This window comes from Delphinapterus leucas, chromosome 19 (assembly GCF_059928025.1).
Source record: "Delphinapterus leucas isolate spDelLeu-1000000601 "Yukka" chromosome 19, BTC_Dleu_Yukka2, whole genome shotgun sequence".
In the NCBI taxonomy this organism is placed as follows: Eukaryota; Metazoa; Chordata; class Mammalia; order Artiodactyla; family Monodontidae; genus Delphinapterus; species Delphinapterus leucas.
Genome location: NC_143147.1, coordinates 63,706,860 through 63,723,500, shown reverse-complemented (window position 1 = coordinate 63,723,500; position 16,641 = coordinate 63,706,860). Strand labels below are relative to the sequence as shown.

Genomic DNA, 16,641 nt, shown 5'->3' with positions numbered 1-16,641 from the left:
GACCAGGGCTCGAACCCGTGTCCCCTGCATTGGCAGGCGGATTCTCAACCACTGCGCCAACAGGGAAGCCTTCCTTTGCTTTTTAAATCACCCTGGCCTTCAGCAACCTCATGAGGCAGCGGTAAAACCTCTGTTTTACTGATGGGGATCCCGAGGCTTAGAGGTTAAGTTAGTAATCCAAAATCACGTAGAGGGGCTTCCCTGGTGGCGCAGTGGTTGAGAGTCCGCCTGCCGATGCAGGGGACATGGGTTCCTGCCCTGGTCCGGGAAGATCCCACATGCCGTGGAGCGGCTGGTCCCGTGAGCCATGGCCGCTGAGCCTGCGCGTCCGGAGCCTGTGCACCGCAACAGGAGAGGTCACAGCAGTGAGAGGCCCGCATACGGCAAAAAAAAAAACAAAAACAAAAACAAAAAAAAGCACATAGAAATAGTCGAACCCAGACCTGATCAATCCCATTGTGTGATACTTCATGTTCCGCACCTCCACGTAATGTTGAGTTTTAAGAGCCAGTCTGACCTAGGGCACTCCAGAAAAGAAGAAAGGAAAATCCTGTGGACCCCCTCTACATGGGTGTGGTACCCCAACTCACAGCTATAGAGAAGGCCTGGTGTCTGCAAGCTCCTCAGCTACCAGAAATGGCTTGATGATCCTTTATCTTTTCTTCCCCTCTTCTCACCCCTATGCATGTCCCCTTCCTGAGGCACCCATTCAACCTATGGAGAACCAGAGAAGGGAAGAAGGCTGGCCTCAGCCTTCAGTGCCCCCTTTTTAAGGGAACAGGTGGCACCTCTCAGGACTGTTTCTCCCAGAAGGGCCTCTATGCTGGATGGTTCTTGGCAGCAGCAGGTGAAAGGAGCTTGCCAGCTGCTCCTCTATCCACCACAGGGTAGCTTGTTCCATTCTCTCCTCTACCCCTCCTCTCCCAGAATCCAGGCCACCAGATGGCCTGAGCAGGCTGTTTATTTGGGGCCATGGAAACCTACAGCTTCCTTTTCCTATCACTCTGGGTCAGGCGCAGAGCTGGAGCCCAGCCTCAGAGCAGTGATGCCATGGGATGGTGGTTTTATTCGTAATCCCTGAGCCGTCAACCTGGTCAAGTCCCTGGCTTTGCTCCCCTGAGCAGCTTTTTCCAGTCACCATGGAGACGCCTCTGTTCCCTCTGAGGTCATGGGATTAAGTCAGACAGGGAGGGTCCCAGGAGACTCCCCTTAAAGCCTAGAGCCCCAAAAGCGCATGTCAATTGCCATTCCCTTCCTAGTCTGGGTTTGCAAAGCCAGTGCTTGGGAAGTATTGTTTTCCCTCCTAAAGAATTTGCCTTTATCAATGAGGCTAAGATGGTAAAGCCCTGACTTGATGACAATCTCCTATGTCAAACAGCCGCATTCTCAGGGACATGTTTTTCTAGGTAATTGTGCTTTTCCTAAAAATAGAACCCGCCATTAAGAAATAACCACTAATATTACTAATAATCACTAACATTTATTGAGCTGTTTTCGTTTACCACACTGCCTCTCGACAAAGCAACTTAGCTAACATTTACCTGTTTCCAAACACTGCTTGCTCTATTTTAAACCTTTCTCAGAGTTAGAACTTCTGTTTTCAAGTTCATTTTTTAACAATCCTGTAAAAAGGTCTCTGCTTAGGCTGTCTGTGGCTCTCTGAATCTCTACCTACTTCCCCATCCTCCCCTCATCTCCTGGCTTGGAGAAACTGCCACCAAGCTCCACAAAGCAGGCGGGCTGGGGCGGGTGTCCACTGTCTAAAGTATTTCTTTCTCTACCTGCCCGCCTCTCCTCCATCCTGTTATTTGTCCTACAGAGCCTTCACACAGGTGCTCAGCAGGGATTTGCTTTTAGGCTGTCTTGTGAATGAGCCTGAAGTTACTAAAACTCAGCTCTGGCGCAACTCAACTTTCAAAAACACCTTCCCAAAGAATCCCTTTTAACAATATTTATTGAGTACCCATGACGTGCCAGCTTCTGCGTACTGGGGATCCAGCAATGAGCCAGTGCCCTCCTGGAGGTGATTACATTCCTGCTGGGAGACAGGCAACAGACCCAAAAATAAGATTGAGCGATGTGAAAAAAAAAAAAAAAGTGGCAAAGAGTAAAGGGGATGGAGATGAACCTGGGCATGCTTCGTTGATGCTGTGAGATTTGGGGGAACATAGGTCCAGGAAGGCACAGACCGAAAGGGAGAAAAGTGGTGTTTCTGGGGGACACGGCATCCGGGGGTTCTTTTCACCAGGAGGCTCCCTTGCGAGCTCGCTGTCTGGCCAACGTCTTCCCCATCGCAGCAGATGCCCTCAAAGCACCAACCAGGCCTCCTGAAGGCGGCCGACCAGAAACCTCTAATAAGCTCCGCGCGAGAGCAACGCCGGGAGCTCTGCTCGCTTCCTCCCCATGGCAGGAGCTAAAGGTCTAGCGGAACCAAAGTCTCGAGGGAAGAGCGAGCCCACGGACCGCGGAAGAAAACGCCCACCGGAAGCGGCCCCGAGACCCGAACATGGCGGCCGTACGGTGGCTGCGCTGGGGCCTGAACCGAGCCGAATCCTGGTTGCTCCCGCTGCCCGCGCGCTGCCCCCACCGGACTCTGAAAAAACAGGTAGAGGGTACCGAATTCCAGAGCATCTACAGTCTGGACAAGCTCTACCCCAAATCGCGGGGCTCGGACACCGCCTGGAGGGTTCCGGTGAGCCGGGAGGGCCGGACGGAAGGGGCGTTTCCTGGACTCTTGCTGGGTGACGTCGGGCAGCCGGGGCCCCATTGGCCGGGCGTGCTGCTAATCCAAGAGACGGACGCGCTCAAACATGGCGGTCGCCGCGGGAGGAGGCTGGTTGCCCGAGCAACCGGGGGACTGGGGCGGCTGGGCGGTTGGCGGCCCCCCGTGTGGCTCGAGGTGTGCCGGCGCCGGGAGAGCATGCTGCCTATGCTTCTTACAAGACCACCAGCTTTTCCGCATTTATTCCCCGTCCCTCAGGCCCAAATTCTCGTCCCAAGGGAAAAGTGCCGTCCACAGAGGACAATTAAGGCAGGAAGCTGCCAAGTAGCTCCCTTTTGGAGCCTTTTTAGCAAGTGACGTGGTCCTTAGCCTCTAGTAACCCCAGCACGCCTGAGGAAACAGAGCTTCTGGTTCGTTGCCTCAGGATACCTTTATTGACAGCCCGCTGTGTGCAGGCGCTGTATCAGGGCCCGGAGCAGGAGAGTTTGGACCCACCCTGTTCTATGGAGTTTCCACCTACAGGATTGGAAGAGAGCGTTCATTCATTTATTCATTCATTCACTCACTTAACAAACTTCCATTGAAAGCATGGTGTATACACGATGCTAGGCATGGGGACAGAGTAGTGAACAAAACACAAAAATCCTAATGCTAGTGGAGCTTATCTGCTTAATGGAGGGAGACAGGCAATGAAGAAAATCAGTAACATAGAGTATGTGATAAGTACTTCGGAGAAAATAAAGTCCGGAAGGGAGAAGGAGTGCTAAGGTAGGGGGTGGGGTTACAATTGTAAGTAGGCTGGTCCAAGGAGGCCTCTGAGAAGGTGATGCTTGAGTAAAGACTCGGGAGAAACAAGGCAGCAGGGAGCCGTGAGAAGAGCAGGGAGAGAAGCATCCCTGCGGAGGGAACAGCAGGTGCCACCCCCCTCAAGGCAGTAGCATGTTCCGCTGGTTCAAGGAACAGCAAGCAGGCCAGTGTGGCTGAGCAGGGGGCTCAGATATGAAGCTGAAGGGGAGAAGGCTGTGGGGAGGCCTTTGTATAGGGCTTACAGGGCTTTAGTTTTGCCCTGAATGTGATGGAGGCAGAAGAGCGGAATGATCCACCTTAGTTTTACAAAAATCACTGTTCTAGAGAAGAGGTTGCAGAATGGCAAGAACAGGAAGACCAGTGAGGAGATTGCAATATTATAGGCAAGAGATGATAAGCAGGGTGGAAGCAATAGGAGTCATGAGAATTGGTCAGGTTCTAGATAAATTTTGAAGGGAAAGCCTACCGGATTTGCTAATGGATTTTCCCTGAGAAGTGAGATTAAAAGAGGAGTTGAGGTCTAGGGCCTTGAGTAATGGAAGGATTGTGTTGCCATTAATGGAGACGACAGAATGGTAATAGCATTCGTTTGTCTGTTCATACATTCAACAAAAAGTTTCTCGTGCACCTACTGTGTCAGACACTGTTGCAAGCGTTGCAGATACCACCACGATAAAACAGAGTTCCCACTTCATGGAGTTTATGTTCTAGCGGAAGGAGCAGACAGTAAACAAATGGGGAAAACATATCAGAGAGCGAGAAGTAATGAATAGACCAGAGTGTTTCGATGTGATAGCCAGGGAGCTACTTCAGGTTGTTAGGAAGGGAGGTCCTCTGTGAGGAGGTTTGAGGCATCTGTTAGACTCGAGAGAGGAGACCTCGAATAGCAGTTGGCTTTACCTCAAGAAAGAGGTTTGAGTTTGAGCTAGAAGGTTGGGAGTCATCAACAAAGTTTTTTTTTGTTGTTGTTGTTGTTTTTGTTTTTTTTTTTTTAATTTGGTGGTGCCCAGCTTGTGGAATTTTAGTTCCCACACCAGGAATTGAATCGGGCCCCAGCAGTGAAAGCACTGAGTCCTAACCACTGGACCGCCAGGGAATTCCCAAAGGCGGTATTTTCAAAGGAGATGGATGGAATGTTCTAGGGAACGAGAGAAGAGGAAGGATTTCAGGACATTTCAGAGTTTTTAAAGGTTGCAAAGAGCAAGCAAAGGAGAGTGAGAAAGTCACGGGGAGGTAAGAGGAAACTGGAGAGGCCAGCTCAGAAGGAGGGAAGAGCGTGCTTCAAGGAGGACGCAGCCCAGGGTCTCTACGATGCAGAGGTGGAGTAGGATGAGATTTCACCCCCAGATAATTCTAAGATGAAAAGAGATGAAGGGACTTCCCGGCGGTCCAGTGGTTAAGACTCCAAGCTTCCAGTGCAGGGCACGCGGGTTTGGTCCCTGGTGGGGGAACTAAGATCCCACATGCGGTGCAGCGGGGGGGTAGGGGTGGGGCCCGGGGCCCCCTCCCCCCGCAAAAACGGGGTGGTGGGTGATGAACGCAGCCAGAGCGGGGACAGATGAAGACACTTTGAGCTTGGGGGCACAGAAGAGCCTCAGAGTGGGTAGTGTTTGCACTGGGCCTGTGGATGTGAGGATTTGAGGCTTCGGAAGAACAACTCGGGAGAGACGTGAAGGTGAGAGGTCCTGGGGTGAGTAGGTCAGCTTGACACAAACCCTCAAGGCAGATGTGCTAGTCACTGTTGAAGGCAGAGAGCCTCACATGCGAGCTTCCCGGGGTCTGGGGAGGAACAGGGGACCCATGGTTTGTTGCTCCAGGTCGGCAGAGGGTGTTCCTTTTGGAGTCTGCCTGATGTACATGTACTGTGGCACCTTCCCTCCCCTGGGCGCTGGTAGTTCCACACTAGCTAAGTGGAGTCAGGGGGCAGCGGCAGGGAAGGCTGGAGAAGTCAGTTCCGTTTCCCTGGAGGAGTGTTTCTGAGGCAGTACCTCTGGAGTCTGGGGACGATGTTTCTGTCATCCTGATACGATTTTGCTGGAGACCTGAAAATAGTTGTATTACATTCATGTCGTGGCTTTACATCATTTCTGCTTTGTTGCCCTGGAACAGTTAGGAGTCGCCCAGTAGGTAATATTTATTTGACACCGTGTATGTTACATTACAGGATGATGCAGAGCAAGCCAACTGCGACATTCCTATAGGTGAGTAGTTTGGGCTTATAAAAAAATCAGTCATTTCCTCTACCCCTCACACATTCCTTGCAGGTCTCTCCAAACCAATGAAAGTAAAGAAACTGTCTGGGGTTACAAAAGCAGAGTCCTTTCAGCATTGTTGAGAATAGAAAGGAAAAAAAAAAGTGATGAGGCAGCCACTCCAGAGTGCTGTGCAGTGCCCAGCACGAACAGAGAGCTCTTGATGGTCTTGTGACGTGGAACAGTCTTTACGATAGATGAATTGATTGTTATTTGAAAAAAGTAAGGTACGGAAGCATCTGTATAGTGAGCTACCATTTGTGTTTCACTTACATATATCTGAAAGACACATTTCTGGATGTACACGTAGATCTGCGAGGATGTGAAGGACCCTGGATACAGGGACTGCCGTGGGGAGGGCAGGGGAAAGGACAAACCGGGAACTTGGTGGCTGGGGAGCAGGAGTGGGGACTTCTCCCTGTAAACCATTTGCATAACTTCATAATTTTGTGCCCATCAAGCCTAAGGCGTGGCCTGTAAAGAAACAAGCAAAACCCTCCTGAGGTTCAGAGAGTTTCTGGCGCGCACAGACAATGAGAGGAGAGCAGCCAGAGGCGCCGGCTCCTGGTGGCCCTTGCTCAGGGTGACTCTGAAACAAGGAGGCCAGGTGACCACGGTCTAAAGCAGAGGAGCTGGCGTCCTGCGGCTGCTCAGGGTGACCCTGAAACAAGGAGGCCAGGTGACCACAGTCTACAGCAGAGGAGCTGGCGCCCTGCGGCTGCTCAGGGTGACCCTGAAACAGGGAGGCCAGGTGACCACGGTCTACAGCAGAGGAGCCGGCGCCCTGCGGCTGCTCAGCAGTTTGAGGCCCGCAGCTGTGCCCTGAGGCAGGAGGAGGCCGAGACCCAGAGAGAAGGGAGGCTGTCTCCTGACAGCCTCGGGGGGACGGGCAGGCAGATGGCCGAGTGGCCGCTCCTCAGCTGCCTCTGCTCGTGTTCTCTGAGAGGGGCCCAGGTCTCCCCGTGCCTGGCTGGCCTGTACGGATGCAGACAAGGCCACCAGCCCCGGGGTAGAACCGCCCCCCTCTCCCCCCGCGGAACCACACGTATTCCTCACCTGTTCAGAAAAATGAGTTCATTTGATTTTTCAAAGGGCTTCTCAGAAGCCATCTGGCGAGGTCACCGCTGCCTGCTGAGGCCGGCCCTCCACCACCACGGGGCCGCATTCCTCGCCCCCCAAAGCCCCTGCAGCTCGCCACCCAGTCTTCTGGAACTTTTCCGCTGCTCTGCCTTCCTGGCTTCCCTCAGATACTACGAGGCTGCTTTTCATGAATTACAAAAATAGAAGGAAGAAACCTCATTTTACAGATCCAAAACAGACCAACCAAGACCCAGAGAAGCGGTGGGAGTTTGTGGAGGTCACAAAGTCAGTCAGTGATGAGCTGGTGTTAGAAGACGGGGCTCCCAGCTCCAAATGGAGCGCTCATTCACCCAACAGGTGTTTTCATCCACTGACCGCGACCGAGGCCCAGGGGTGCACGCGCAACTCACGAGGAATGAGAGCCACCTACCCTCTGGGGAGTCCACATCCACTGCATTTCAGAATAGAACATTAAACTCAGTTTGTCCCTTAACTTGAGCTTTTGAAAGAGTCCTTGCTTTATTTTTTTTTATTTTATTTTATTTTTTTTTGCGGCACGCGGGCCTCTCACTGTTGTGGCCTCTCCCGTCGTTGCGGAGCACAGGCTCCAGACGCGCAGGCTCAGCGGCCATGGCTCACGGGCCCAGCCGCTCCGCGGCATGTGGGATCTTCCCCGACCGGGGCACGAACCCGCGTCCCCTGCATCGGCAGGCGGACTCTCAACCACTGCGCCACCAGGGAAGCCCTGTTTTTTTTTTAATAAGGCTTTTTGTGTGTGTGTGGCTGCTTTGGGTTTTTGTTGCTGCGCGCGGACTTTCTCTAGTTGCAGCGAGCGGGCTACTCTTTGTTGCGGTGCGCAGTGATGTGGTGGCTTCTTCTGTTGCGGAGCACGGGCTCTAGGTGCGCGGGCTTCAGTAGTTGTGGCACACAGGCTCAGCAGTTGTGGTGCACGGGCTTAGTTGCTCCACGGCATGTGGTTTCTTCCCGGACCAGGGCTCGAACCCGTGTCCCTTGCATTGGCAGGCGGATTCTTAACCACTGAGCCACTAGGGAAGCCCAAGAGTCCTTGCCTTAAAACAAACTAACAGCAAAAAGCAAGGGCAGTCAGATCTAGTGGAACATACTAGACCAGAAGCAGACAACCTGGGTTGGAATTTTACCTCCTCTGCTCTCTCCGTGGCCTTGGGAGGCCCTTGATTTTAGTTTTGACATCTGTAACTAATCTCTGACTACTGATCTGAATGTCACGTCATTGAAAGAGAGACGAATTAGGGATACTGACGTCGATGGTAAGTTAGCAGTTTGCATGTTTTGCCCTGTGATAATATTTTGTTGGTGTGTGTTCTGTTTTTCAGATCGCTTGACAATATCTTATTGTCGGAGTAGTGGTCCTGGGGGCCAGAATGTTAACAAAGGTACAACGGTGCCTTGTTTTCTTTCACTTTAAAGCTTTTCTGAGAGGTGGACTTGAGGACTTCTGTGTTTACATTCATGTGGCAGTAAAGGGATTTTTTTTTCAGAAGCTTAAATACCGCCCGTTTATGTCATAACCCTCTTTACTCTCCTGAACGTGGCCTGATTCTCAGACTCAGTTGTGGGTCGCTAGGACTAGGACTGGCTTGGGAGGCTAAGCAAAGGGAAGTCACAGTGTGAGCTGGCAGCCAGCTCCAAGAGCAGGTTTCCTTCGTTCTCCTGGACCCGCTCCCTGCTCCTCCACCCGCCCCCCCACAGTCTTTTCAGAACCCAGTACATTGTAAGATTGCTCCTCCGCGCCCCCCACGTTCTTTTCAGAACCCAGTACATTGTAAGAGGAAGAAAGCACTAGGCGTTTTGTTCCTGGAAGTTTATTTGTGTCTGGATGTGCCTCACTATCTTTGCAGGCTCATTCCATAGCCCAGTTTGTATCCCCGAGTTCACACAGGATAGAAACAGCCCCGGGTGGGTGTCTCACCTCCCTGTGGTTCAGAATCCGGTGGTCACCAGCCACCCGGGCGCTGAGCCTGCCCGAGCGTCTCAGTGACCCGTGCCCCCTCCCTTTATTTACAGTAAATTCCAAGGCTGAAGTCAGGTTCCACCTGGCCAGCGCCGAGTGGATTGCAGAGCCTGTACGGCAGAAGATGGCGGTCACGGTAACCACGGGCCCTTTCCTTTCTCTTTAACCCTCAGTCACTTTTAGGCCTTTACTCTGTAGAACTCTGGTTTTGCCTTTGTTCTCCGCAGCACAAAAATAAGATCAACAGGGCAGGAGAGTTGATCCTTACCTCTGAATGCAGCCGCTATCAGTTCCGAAATCTGGCAGATTGCCTACAGAAAATTCGAGACATGATTACTGAGGCCAGCCAGCCAGCCAAGGAGCCATCCAGAGAAGATGCTGTACTTCAGAAAATCAGGTACTGGAAAATTCCCTGAGCTTCTGTAAACCAATTCGTGTGGACAAGGGGCTACACAGGGAAGAAAGGAGGCACGGTGAAGCCCACGACCTGTCAGCAGGCAGGTGGACAAGCTCCGGGAATGGGAGAGACTCGGACCCGGAGTGGAGGCTTCTGGGCCGGCGCCTGCTGCTTCGGCTGCTCTGCTTCCCGCTCAGCTGGCAGCTCCTCTCACCACTTTGATAACCACTGATTGGGCATCTGGGCATAATTGTGTTTTTCTTTGTTTTCAGGATAGAAAACATGAATCGGGAAAGGCTGAGAAAAAAGAGAATAAATTCTGCCATAAAGACAAGCAGGAGGGTAGATGTGGACTGAAATCATCCCCTCGAGCTGGCAAAGACCCTCTTTAGGGCCTCCAAGCAGCTGTCACCGAGGGAGCTTTAACACCATCAGGAGACGCGTGTGTCGTTTGTTGTCAGTGCTTGTCTGTAACATTGGAACCATCTCAGGAATGCTCATCTGGAATGAGGGTTGTAGGCAGTGGTTGCAGAGGTCTTTACAGGCAATTACCATGTTGTCAAACCTCTATTATCCATTTAATATATTAGTTGCAATAAAGTTCTAAACTCAGCGGGCTTCCGCTTCTCAGAATGCTTCAGAACAGAATTCCTCCCTTTTCTCTCAGTTTAGATCTGCCTAATAATTATTGGCTGATTGTACAGCCCCGGGGGAGCACAGAGGGATGAGCCCTTTGGGAACACGGGGCAGAAGGGCTGAGACAGGTGCGTGGGCATCAGAACTGGGCCTGGAGACAGGGCTAGAATATTAATCAGTCGAGGGCCGGGAGGACACGCCGGTTGAAGCGAACAGTGTGAATAAAGGAGACGAGAGAGAAGGCTGCGGTGGAGGAGATGAGGAATCCGTCTGAATGGGGATTTGTCCAGGTCGTCGTGAGAGGTGAGTCTGGAGAGGGAGATAGAAGTTCAAGGTGCAGGGTCTCGGGTTCAAATGAGGAATTTAGATTTTTTTCTTTTTTTAAATTGTATTTATTTTTGGCTGCGTTGGGTCTTCGTTGCAGTGCGCGGGCTTCTCACTGCGGTGGCTTCTGTTATTGCGGAACGCGGGCTCTAGGGCACAGGCTCAGTAGTTGTGGCACACGGGGTTAGTTGCTCCATGGCATGTGGGATCTTCCCGGACCAGGGCTTGAACCTGTGTCCCCTGCATTAGCAGGCAGAGTCTTAACCACCGTGCCACCAGGGAAGTCCCGATAAATGACTCTTACGAAATACAAAAGATGTGGAAGATAGGGTCCCTGTCCTCAAGGGACTCAGAGCCCAGTAGGGAGCTGAGGCTCATATACAAGGAAGTGCAGCATTCTTTGGTTCATTAATTCAACAAATATTTATTGAACACCGGGCAGTGGGCCAGGTCCTGGGGAATCAGCAACGAACAAAACAGAGTCCTTCTTCCGGAGAACTTCCATTTGATCAGAGGATGATAAAAGCTGAGAAGAAAAATGGATTCGTCTGGGTAACGTGACCTAAAACGTGGTAAATAACACAAGAAAGGTCTAAATAGATTTTGGGAAGGAACTAGTTCCAGCTGGATGGTCAGTGAAGATGTACTTGATGTGCTTGAGATGGGATGGAAGAAGGGGAGGGGCTGGCCAAGGGAGCAAGGTAAGAGCTTGTCACCTGGAGGCTCCAGTGATGGCCAAGGGCCCTGCCTGTGGCCGGGACAGTAAACCATAGTATTGAGAGAATGGGCTGTGAAGCCAGCTGCCCTGGATCAGCTGCTGACTTCCACCACCCCCAGCTGTGCAACCTTGGGCAAACTACTCGGCCTCTCTGAACCTTAGCTTCACCATCTATAAACTAGGGATGATGTTGTTAGTGCCCACCTCGTAGGGTGGTAGTGGTTAGTGGCACTGAGCCTATACCCAGGGAATGTTAGCCATAATTAACAGTTTAGCCATGATTAAACAGTTCCAGTTTGGCTGGAAGCCAGGGGGTGAGGAGCTGTGGAAGACACACCTGCCACCTTGAGTGGGAGCCAGGCCTAGAAAGGCCTTAAATGTGACAGCTAAGACATTTAGACTCCACCCCTACAGAGGCTGTCAGGGGAAGATTAATCTGACTGTGACTGAATGAGAAAAGACTGCGGGGAAGTGGACACAGGTTGATGGACAGACCCATGTGAGCAGTTAGGGACCCATCCTGGAACTAGGGCAGTGGCTACTGGCATGGAGAGAAAATAGCAGGTGCAAAAGGGTTATGGGGACAGAAAATTGGCTTGGGTGGAGTGCGAGCTGGTGTGTGACAAGGGTGCTGAGCTTTCAGCCAGGAAAGTCACCGAGGGAGCAGGCTTGGGAGGATGGTTGGATGATGGATATGGTTTTGCCTTCGAGGAGCTGACTTTGTGGGGCCTGAGGAGGAATGCTTAGGTGGAGATAGCCAGGAGAGGGAATGGAGCTGGAGCTGGGGAGTGAGGTCAAAGCTGGAGATGCAGGACAGGGGACAAGTAGAGTCTTGGGAATGGAGGAGCAGTTGAAGATGAGGCAAGGCAGGGAGACGCTTGGCAAGACGATGGTGGCAGGAAACCGGAGAGGGCATCTCTCTGGTTAAACTCGAGCCTAGTGCTGGACCTGTGAGGCCCTCAGAAGACATTGGTGGCATGTGAAGGGACCTGGAAAAGCATTCGAGATACGGAGGAGGGGAAGGAGGTAAAGAGAAACAAAAGCCAGGGGACAGAGAGTGGAGAACAAGGGCAGGACCTGTCATTTAAAAAAAAAAAAAAAGGTTGAGGGCAAAAGAAGGAACATGGGTGAACTCACAGACACAATGATGAGTGATAGAGGCCAGACTATAAAAGAATATGATTCCATTTGTATGAAGTTCAAAACCAGGCAAAACTACTGCTTTATGGTAACGAGAGGGAAGTATTTACTCGGAGGCAGTGGTGACTGATGGGGAGGGGATATAAGAGAGCCTTCAGCGGCGCTGGAACTGTTCTGTATCTCATCCAGCCATGACCTTAAGATCTGTACACCTTACTGCATGGATGTTACACCTCAGCAAACAGACCAATTAGTAACTGAAAGGAGGACATTCTCAAGGCTGGAGACTGGAGCCAGGTGGAGTACATTCCTCTTTCTTGCTGGTATTAAGGGTTTGTGCAGACTCTATACGTGGGTGAGAGAAAAAAAAGAATGTCTCCAAGTCCCTGGAAGGCAAAGGTCTCAACGCAGGCACCACAGGAAGTGAACACTGCTCTTGGCTAAAGCTTCTCCTGTTATATCTTTCAGATCCGCATGAATTTTAGTAATGGATTTTAAACGTGTGTAACATTTTAAAATGTGCTTTTTCTGTATTTGTATTACCTTTTGCATAACAGTTTAAAGGAACAAAATATTAGAGTGAAGTATCTAGTTGGGTGATCCATTTCTTTCCTGTAATATTATATATTTGCATACGTATATATTTCTACTATTAAGACTGGAAGGATTTGTTCCTCCCCGTTGTACATCGTTTCATGATGGGGGATTTTGACTTTGTGTTTCAGTATTTGTGATTGATACTAGTTTGTTCTCCTTCCCTTCCTACACTACCTTTTCCTAAAATTCTTGGATTTTCTGTCAGTTCTGTAGAGGTGGACAAAATGGCCATGGTGGTAAAATTTGGAAATGACTACAAACGGCAGCCTTCACCCGCCATCCATGGTCCAGGTGTCCAGCAGCCTCAGCGCCGGCCTCCCAGGCCCCGCTGTGCTTCCGGGTGCGGGTGGCAGAAGGTGGTGTGTTCACTTCCCACCGTGGTTTCTTCCTAACGGTTGACCGTGAGCACCTGAGAGCCTACCCTCTCGCGGCCTCGGCCCCCCCGTTAAGTCGTGCTTTGCAAGGCCCGGAGTCAGACCGCCTACTAGGGGGAGAGATGCCAGAGGGGGAGGGGTGAAGCGTAGGCCCCAGTGGCCTAATGGATAAGGCACTGGCCTCCTAAGCCAGGGATTGTGGGTTCGAGTCCCACCTGGGGTAAGGGTAACTTTTTTGGCTCCTTCCGTCCGTAAAGGACTCTGGAATTCCTGCGCTGTGGTTCCACCGCATTGAAGACTCCAAACACACTGCGTTCGGGCCCGCGGGTGGAAGACCGAACAACCGGTTCCGCAAGGAGAGAGCCCAAAGCCAGTGACTACACCCCTGCGCCCCTGGAAGCCACCAACTTTGGGACAGCTCACAGGCCGAGGGTAAAGGGCCAGAGTAAGGGTGTAACGTCACCAGGACACGAAGGGGGACACTGAGACCGAGGCTGGGACACGCCAACTACTTGGCTGCAAATGAGGCCCTGGTACGCTGCACGGCAGAAGGCGAGCAGAGACCAGGCGCGTGGGGAGCCCCTGGGTCCCTAGATCCCTAGGCTACAGCCTCGGAGGCCCGCGCAATGCGGGCACAAAAGTTACTTCGGGGTGAAACTCTCCAACCCTGACGCCACCCCAGGTGGGACTCGAACCCACAATCCCTGGCTTAGGAGGCCAGTGCCTTATCCATTAGGCCACTGGGGCTCGATGACAAGAGTGCACCACGTGGTCCATGGTAACGTGCAGCCGCACGCGCACAGGCCTCACTCGGGCCTGCCATGACGCCCGCCGCACAGTGGACCCGAAGAACGAGGGCCGGCCCTGGGCAGCCTGCAGGACAACCGGAGGGCACACCCGCGGGGCTACGAGAAAAGTTAAGGTTCAAGGTGAGGCGACCGCGCAGTGCCGGGGGGCAGGAAGGTGAGCGTCACGATGCCCGAAGGACGCGCGAAGAGGGCGGTGAAACCGCAAACGAAGCGGGTTAGGATTACTGAGCCACCAAAGCCAGGAGCCCCTCGTCCAAAACTAAGCCGACCACGAAGGGACTCGAACCCTCAATCTTCTGATCCGAAGTCAGACGCCTTATCCGTTAGGCCACGCGGTCACGACGCCCACAGGCTCGCAACGCGATAGTTAAGTGCACCCCCCCTTGAAGGTGGCGTTGGCGCAAGAAACGACCGTGTGCGTTTGGCCACAAGGTGTGTCCCAGGTGTGGCGGAGGAAGAACCACAATGCGGTCCCTGCATCTGGCGTCAGCGCTGGTGCGGCCTTGGGTCACCAAATAAGTCTACGGGTGACTCCTACTTCGCGAGGAGGCCGCGTGCCCTAATGAATAAAATGTCTGACCTCGGATTAACAGTTTGAGCCCCTTCGTGTTCGAAACGTCTTAGTCCCGAAAAGAGGATAGCACTCTTGTACCGCAACCAAATCCCAGTCCTTGCCCTTGTTTTAGACACGTAGAGCCCTTCGGACCCTCTCACAGCAGCTACTTCCGTCACCTGGACCTGGTAGTTAGGGCTCGTGTCCAAACGGACATTGCACCTCGAAACTTCCGGGCTGACGTCATTACGCAGCCATGCGACCTCATAGTTCAAGAGGCATGTGATCCGGCGCCGCTTGCGAGAAGCCCCAGTGGCCTAATGGATAAGGCACTGGCCTCCTAAGCCAGGGATTGTGGGTTCGAGTCCCATCTGGGGTGAGGTGGCTAAACCACTGCGTGTCGCTTTTGCATCTCTACCTTTTTAAGGTAAAAAACTCATGCGGCACATTTTCTCTTTTTAAGACCATTTGTGTGTGTGCGGGTGTGTGTGTATGTCTCTGTTGCAATTAATTTGCCCTTTCTTTTTGATCGAACCTGACTATACTTTTAAAGGTAAACCGTTATGACGGAAAATGGTTCCCCATTCTTGTTGCCTCTTTGGGTTGGCATCTAAACAGACAACGTGGTGAAAGGGCTCTGCAAGCTACAAATCTCTGTGCAAAAGAAGCGAGCGTGTTCTGTGTGAGTCCACCGCTATAAAGTTAAAATCAGGCAACACCTTAGCCCGTCCCTCCCTGCCCCCTAAACCCTCCACGGGAGACGGGCAGGCGGTGTGTGGCGCCGCCCACCTCCATGCCCTCAGTCCTGGTGTGGACTCTGTCTCCCTTGAGAGGGCACCCACCACACTGCCCTGTGCTAGGGCCAGGAGGGGTGCAACGAAGCTCGTGTGTACAGCACGCGCATTGGACAGTGGGGATAACTGCCAATCTCTTGAGTATACCCAAGTCCCGCGGGGAAAAGATGGCACGCTCACATCGGGTGATCCCAGGAGTATTTAAAAAGGGATTAGTGGGTAAACAACAAGGTCCTACTGTATAGCACAGGGAACTCTATTCAATATCCTGTAATAAACCATCATGGAAAAGAATATGAAAAAGAATGTGTCTATATATATATAATATATATATCTGAATCACTTTGCCGTATAGCAGAAATTAACAACATTTAAAATCGACTATATTTCAATAATAAATAAATAAATAAAAGGATTATCGGGGAGATGTACATTTATGATTTTCACACTCTTGTGTGTGTGTGTGTGTGTGTATATATATATATATATATATATAATTATCCTTTGGTAAAATGTTTAATTTTTGTTTTAACTGTACTTTTCTGACCAGGGATGATTTTTTTTTTTTTTTACCTTGAATCCCTGAGGAGCTATGGGTGTGCATCCAAGTTGACTATCGCACTGTGTGCCCTTTGGGGATGCTGTATTTACTCGCGGAGAGGCTGTATTGTTCGTCAGGTTTTCATAAGTCCTTGACTCAAAAAAGTTTAAAAACCACCATTCCTTGTACTTTTGTAGAAAGAAATAACAAACTAGAAGTACAGAATCCCCCTCTCCCTTCTCCAGAGTCATCCAGAATTCTTCCTGTTCTCTCTGCTCTAAGCCAGCCTCCAAGTTTTAGGGATGATACTTTCCAGCTCTCTCTGGCTCCCAAGCCCCGCCGCGTGGCTGCAGCATCACAGGCCTAGCCTGCAAAGCTGGGGCTACTGCTAAAACCATCCTCCAGGCCCTGCGTCCACGGAGCCAACATTCAAGTGAGAGAAAAGACAGTAAACTAATACCAGGAGGATTTCAAAATAAAGAGGGTGATGGGAAACTATTAGTTGAGCAGTCAGAGAAGGCCTCTGGGTACAGAACGGCAAAGGTACCATTGGTAATCTCGTCACCTTCAGAGGACTTCTTTAATATCTTGGGTGACACACTGCCTACTTCATGGGGTTATCGTGAGGAGTATGTATGCTCAGTGATTAGAACAGTCCCTGGAACGCAGTGTGTGCTCTGTAAGTCATGGTCATCACCATTTACTATGATACTAGCTTGCTCCATTATTCAAGGTTTTTGTGTGATACTCTCCTACCAGACGTGAAGCCCTGAAGGCTCAAATTTCGTCTTACGTTTCTTCTCTTTCATTCATAAGGAATTCATATTAAGATTCTTCTAAATGCCAAGCACAGTGCTAAGCCCCGGGAAATATAAATATGACTAAGGTATAGTACTGGCACTCA

The 16,641-nt window shown here is 51.4% G+C and overlaps 1 protein-coding gene and 4 non-coding genes across 6 annotated transcripts; 3 read left to right on the top strand and 2 right to left on the bottom strand.

The window, feature by feature from the left end:
• Positions 1 to 2,474: 2,474 nt before the first annotated feature.
• MRPL58 (mitochondrial ribosomal protein L58) lies at positions 2,475 to 9,868 on the top strand. Of its 2 annotated transcripts, none has more exons than XM_089900117.1 (6): positions 2,475 to 2,605; positions 5,694 to 5,730; positions 8,217 to 8,276; positions 8,908 to 8,990; positions 9,082 to 9,251; positions 9,524 to 9,868. In XM_089900117.1, exons 1-6 carry the CDS (start codon positions 2,507 to 2,509, stop codon positions 9,606 to 9,608), a joined length of 534 nt encoding a protein of 177 aa, XP_089756243.1. In that variant the 5' UTR covers positions 2,475 to 2,506; the 3' UTR covers positions 9,609 to 9,868. The 2 variants fall into 2 exon arrangements, with proteins under 2 accessions (XP_089756243.1, XP_022445375.1); XM_022589667.3 differs by having other exon boundaries at positions 2,475 to 2,692.
• Positions 9,869 to 13,190: 3,322 nt separating this feature from the next.
• On the top strand, positions 13,191 to 13,263 carry TRNAR-CCU (transfer RNA arginine (anticodon CCU)). The gene has a single exon. It is a non-coding gene; the product is annotated as a tRNA-Arg (tRNA).
• Positions 13,264 to 13,714: 451 nt separating this feature from the next.
• On the bottom strand, positions 13,715 to 13,787 carry TRNAR-CCU (transfer RNA arginine (anticodon CCU)). The gene has a single exon. It is a non-coding gene; the product is annotated as a tRNA-Arg (tRNA).
• Positions 13,788 to 14,114: 327 nt separating this feature from the next.
• TRNAR-UCG (transfer RNA arginine (anticodon UCG)) lies at positions 14,115 to 14,187 on the bottom strand. The gene has a single exon. It is a non-coding gene; the product is annotated as a tRNA-Arg (tRNA).
• A 521-nt stretch (positions 14,188 to 14,708) lies between these two features.
• Positions 14,709 to 14,781, top strand: TRNAR-CCU (transfer RNA arginine (anticodon CCU)). Its single transcript has one exon. It is a non-coding gene; the product is annotated as a tRNA-Arg (tRNA).
• The last annotated feature ends 1,860 nt before the right edge of the window (positions 14,782 to 16,641 follow it).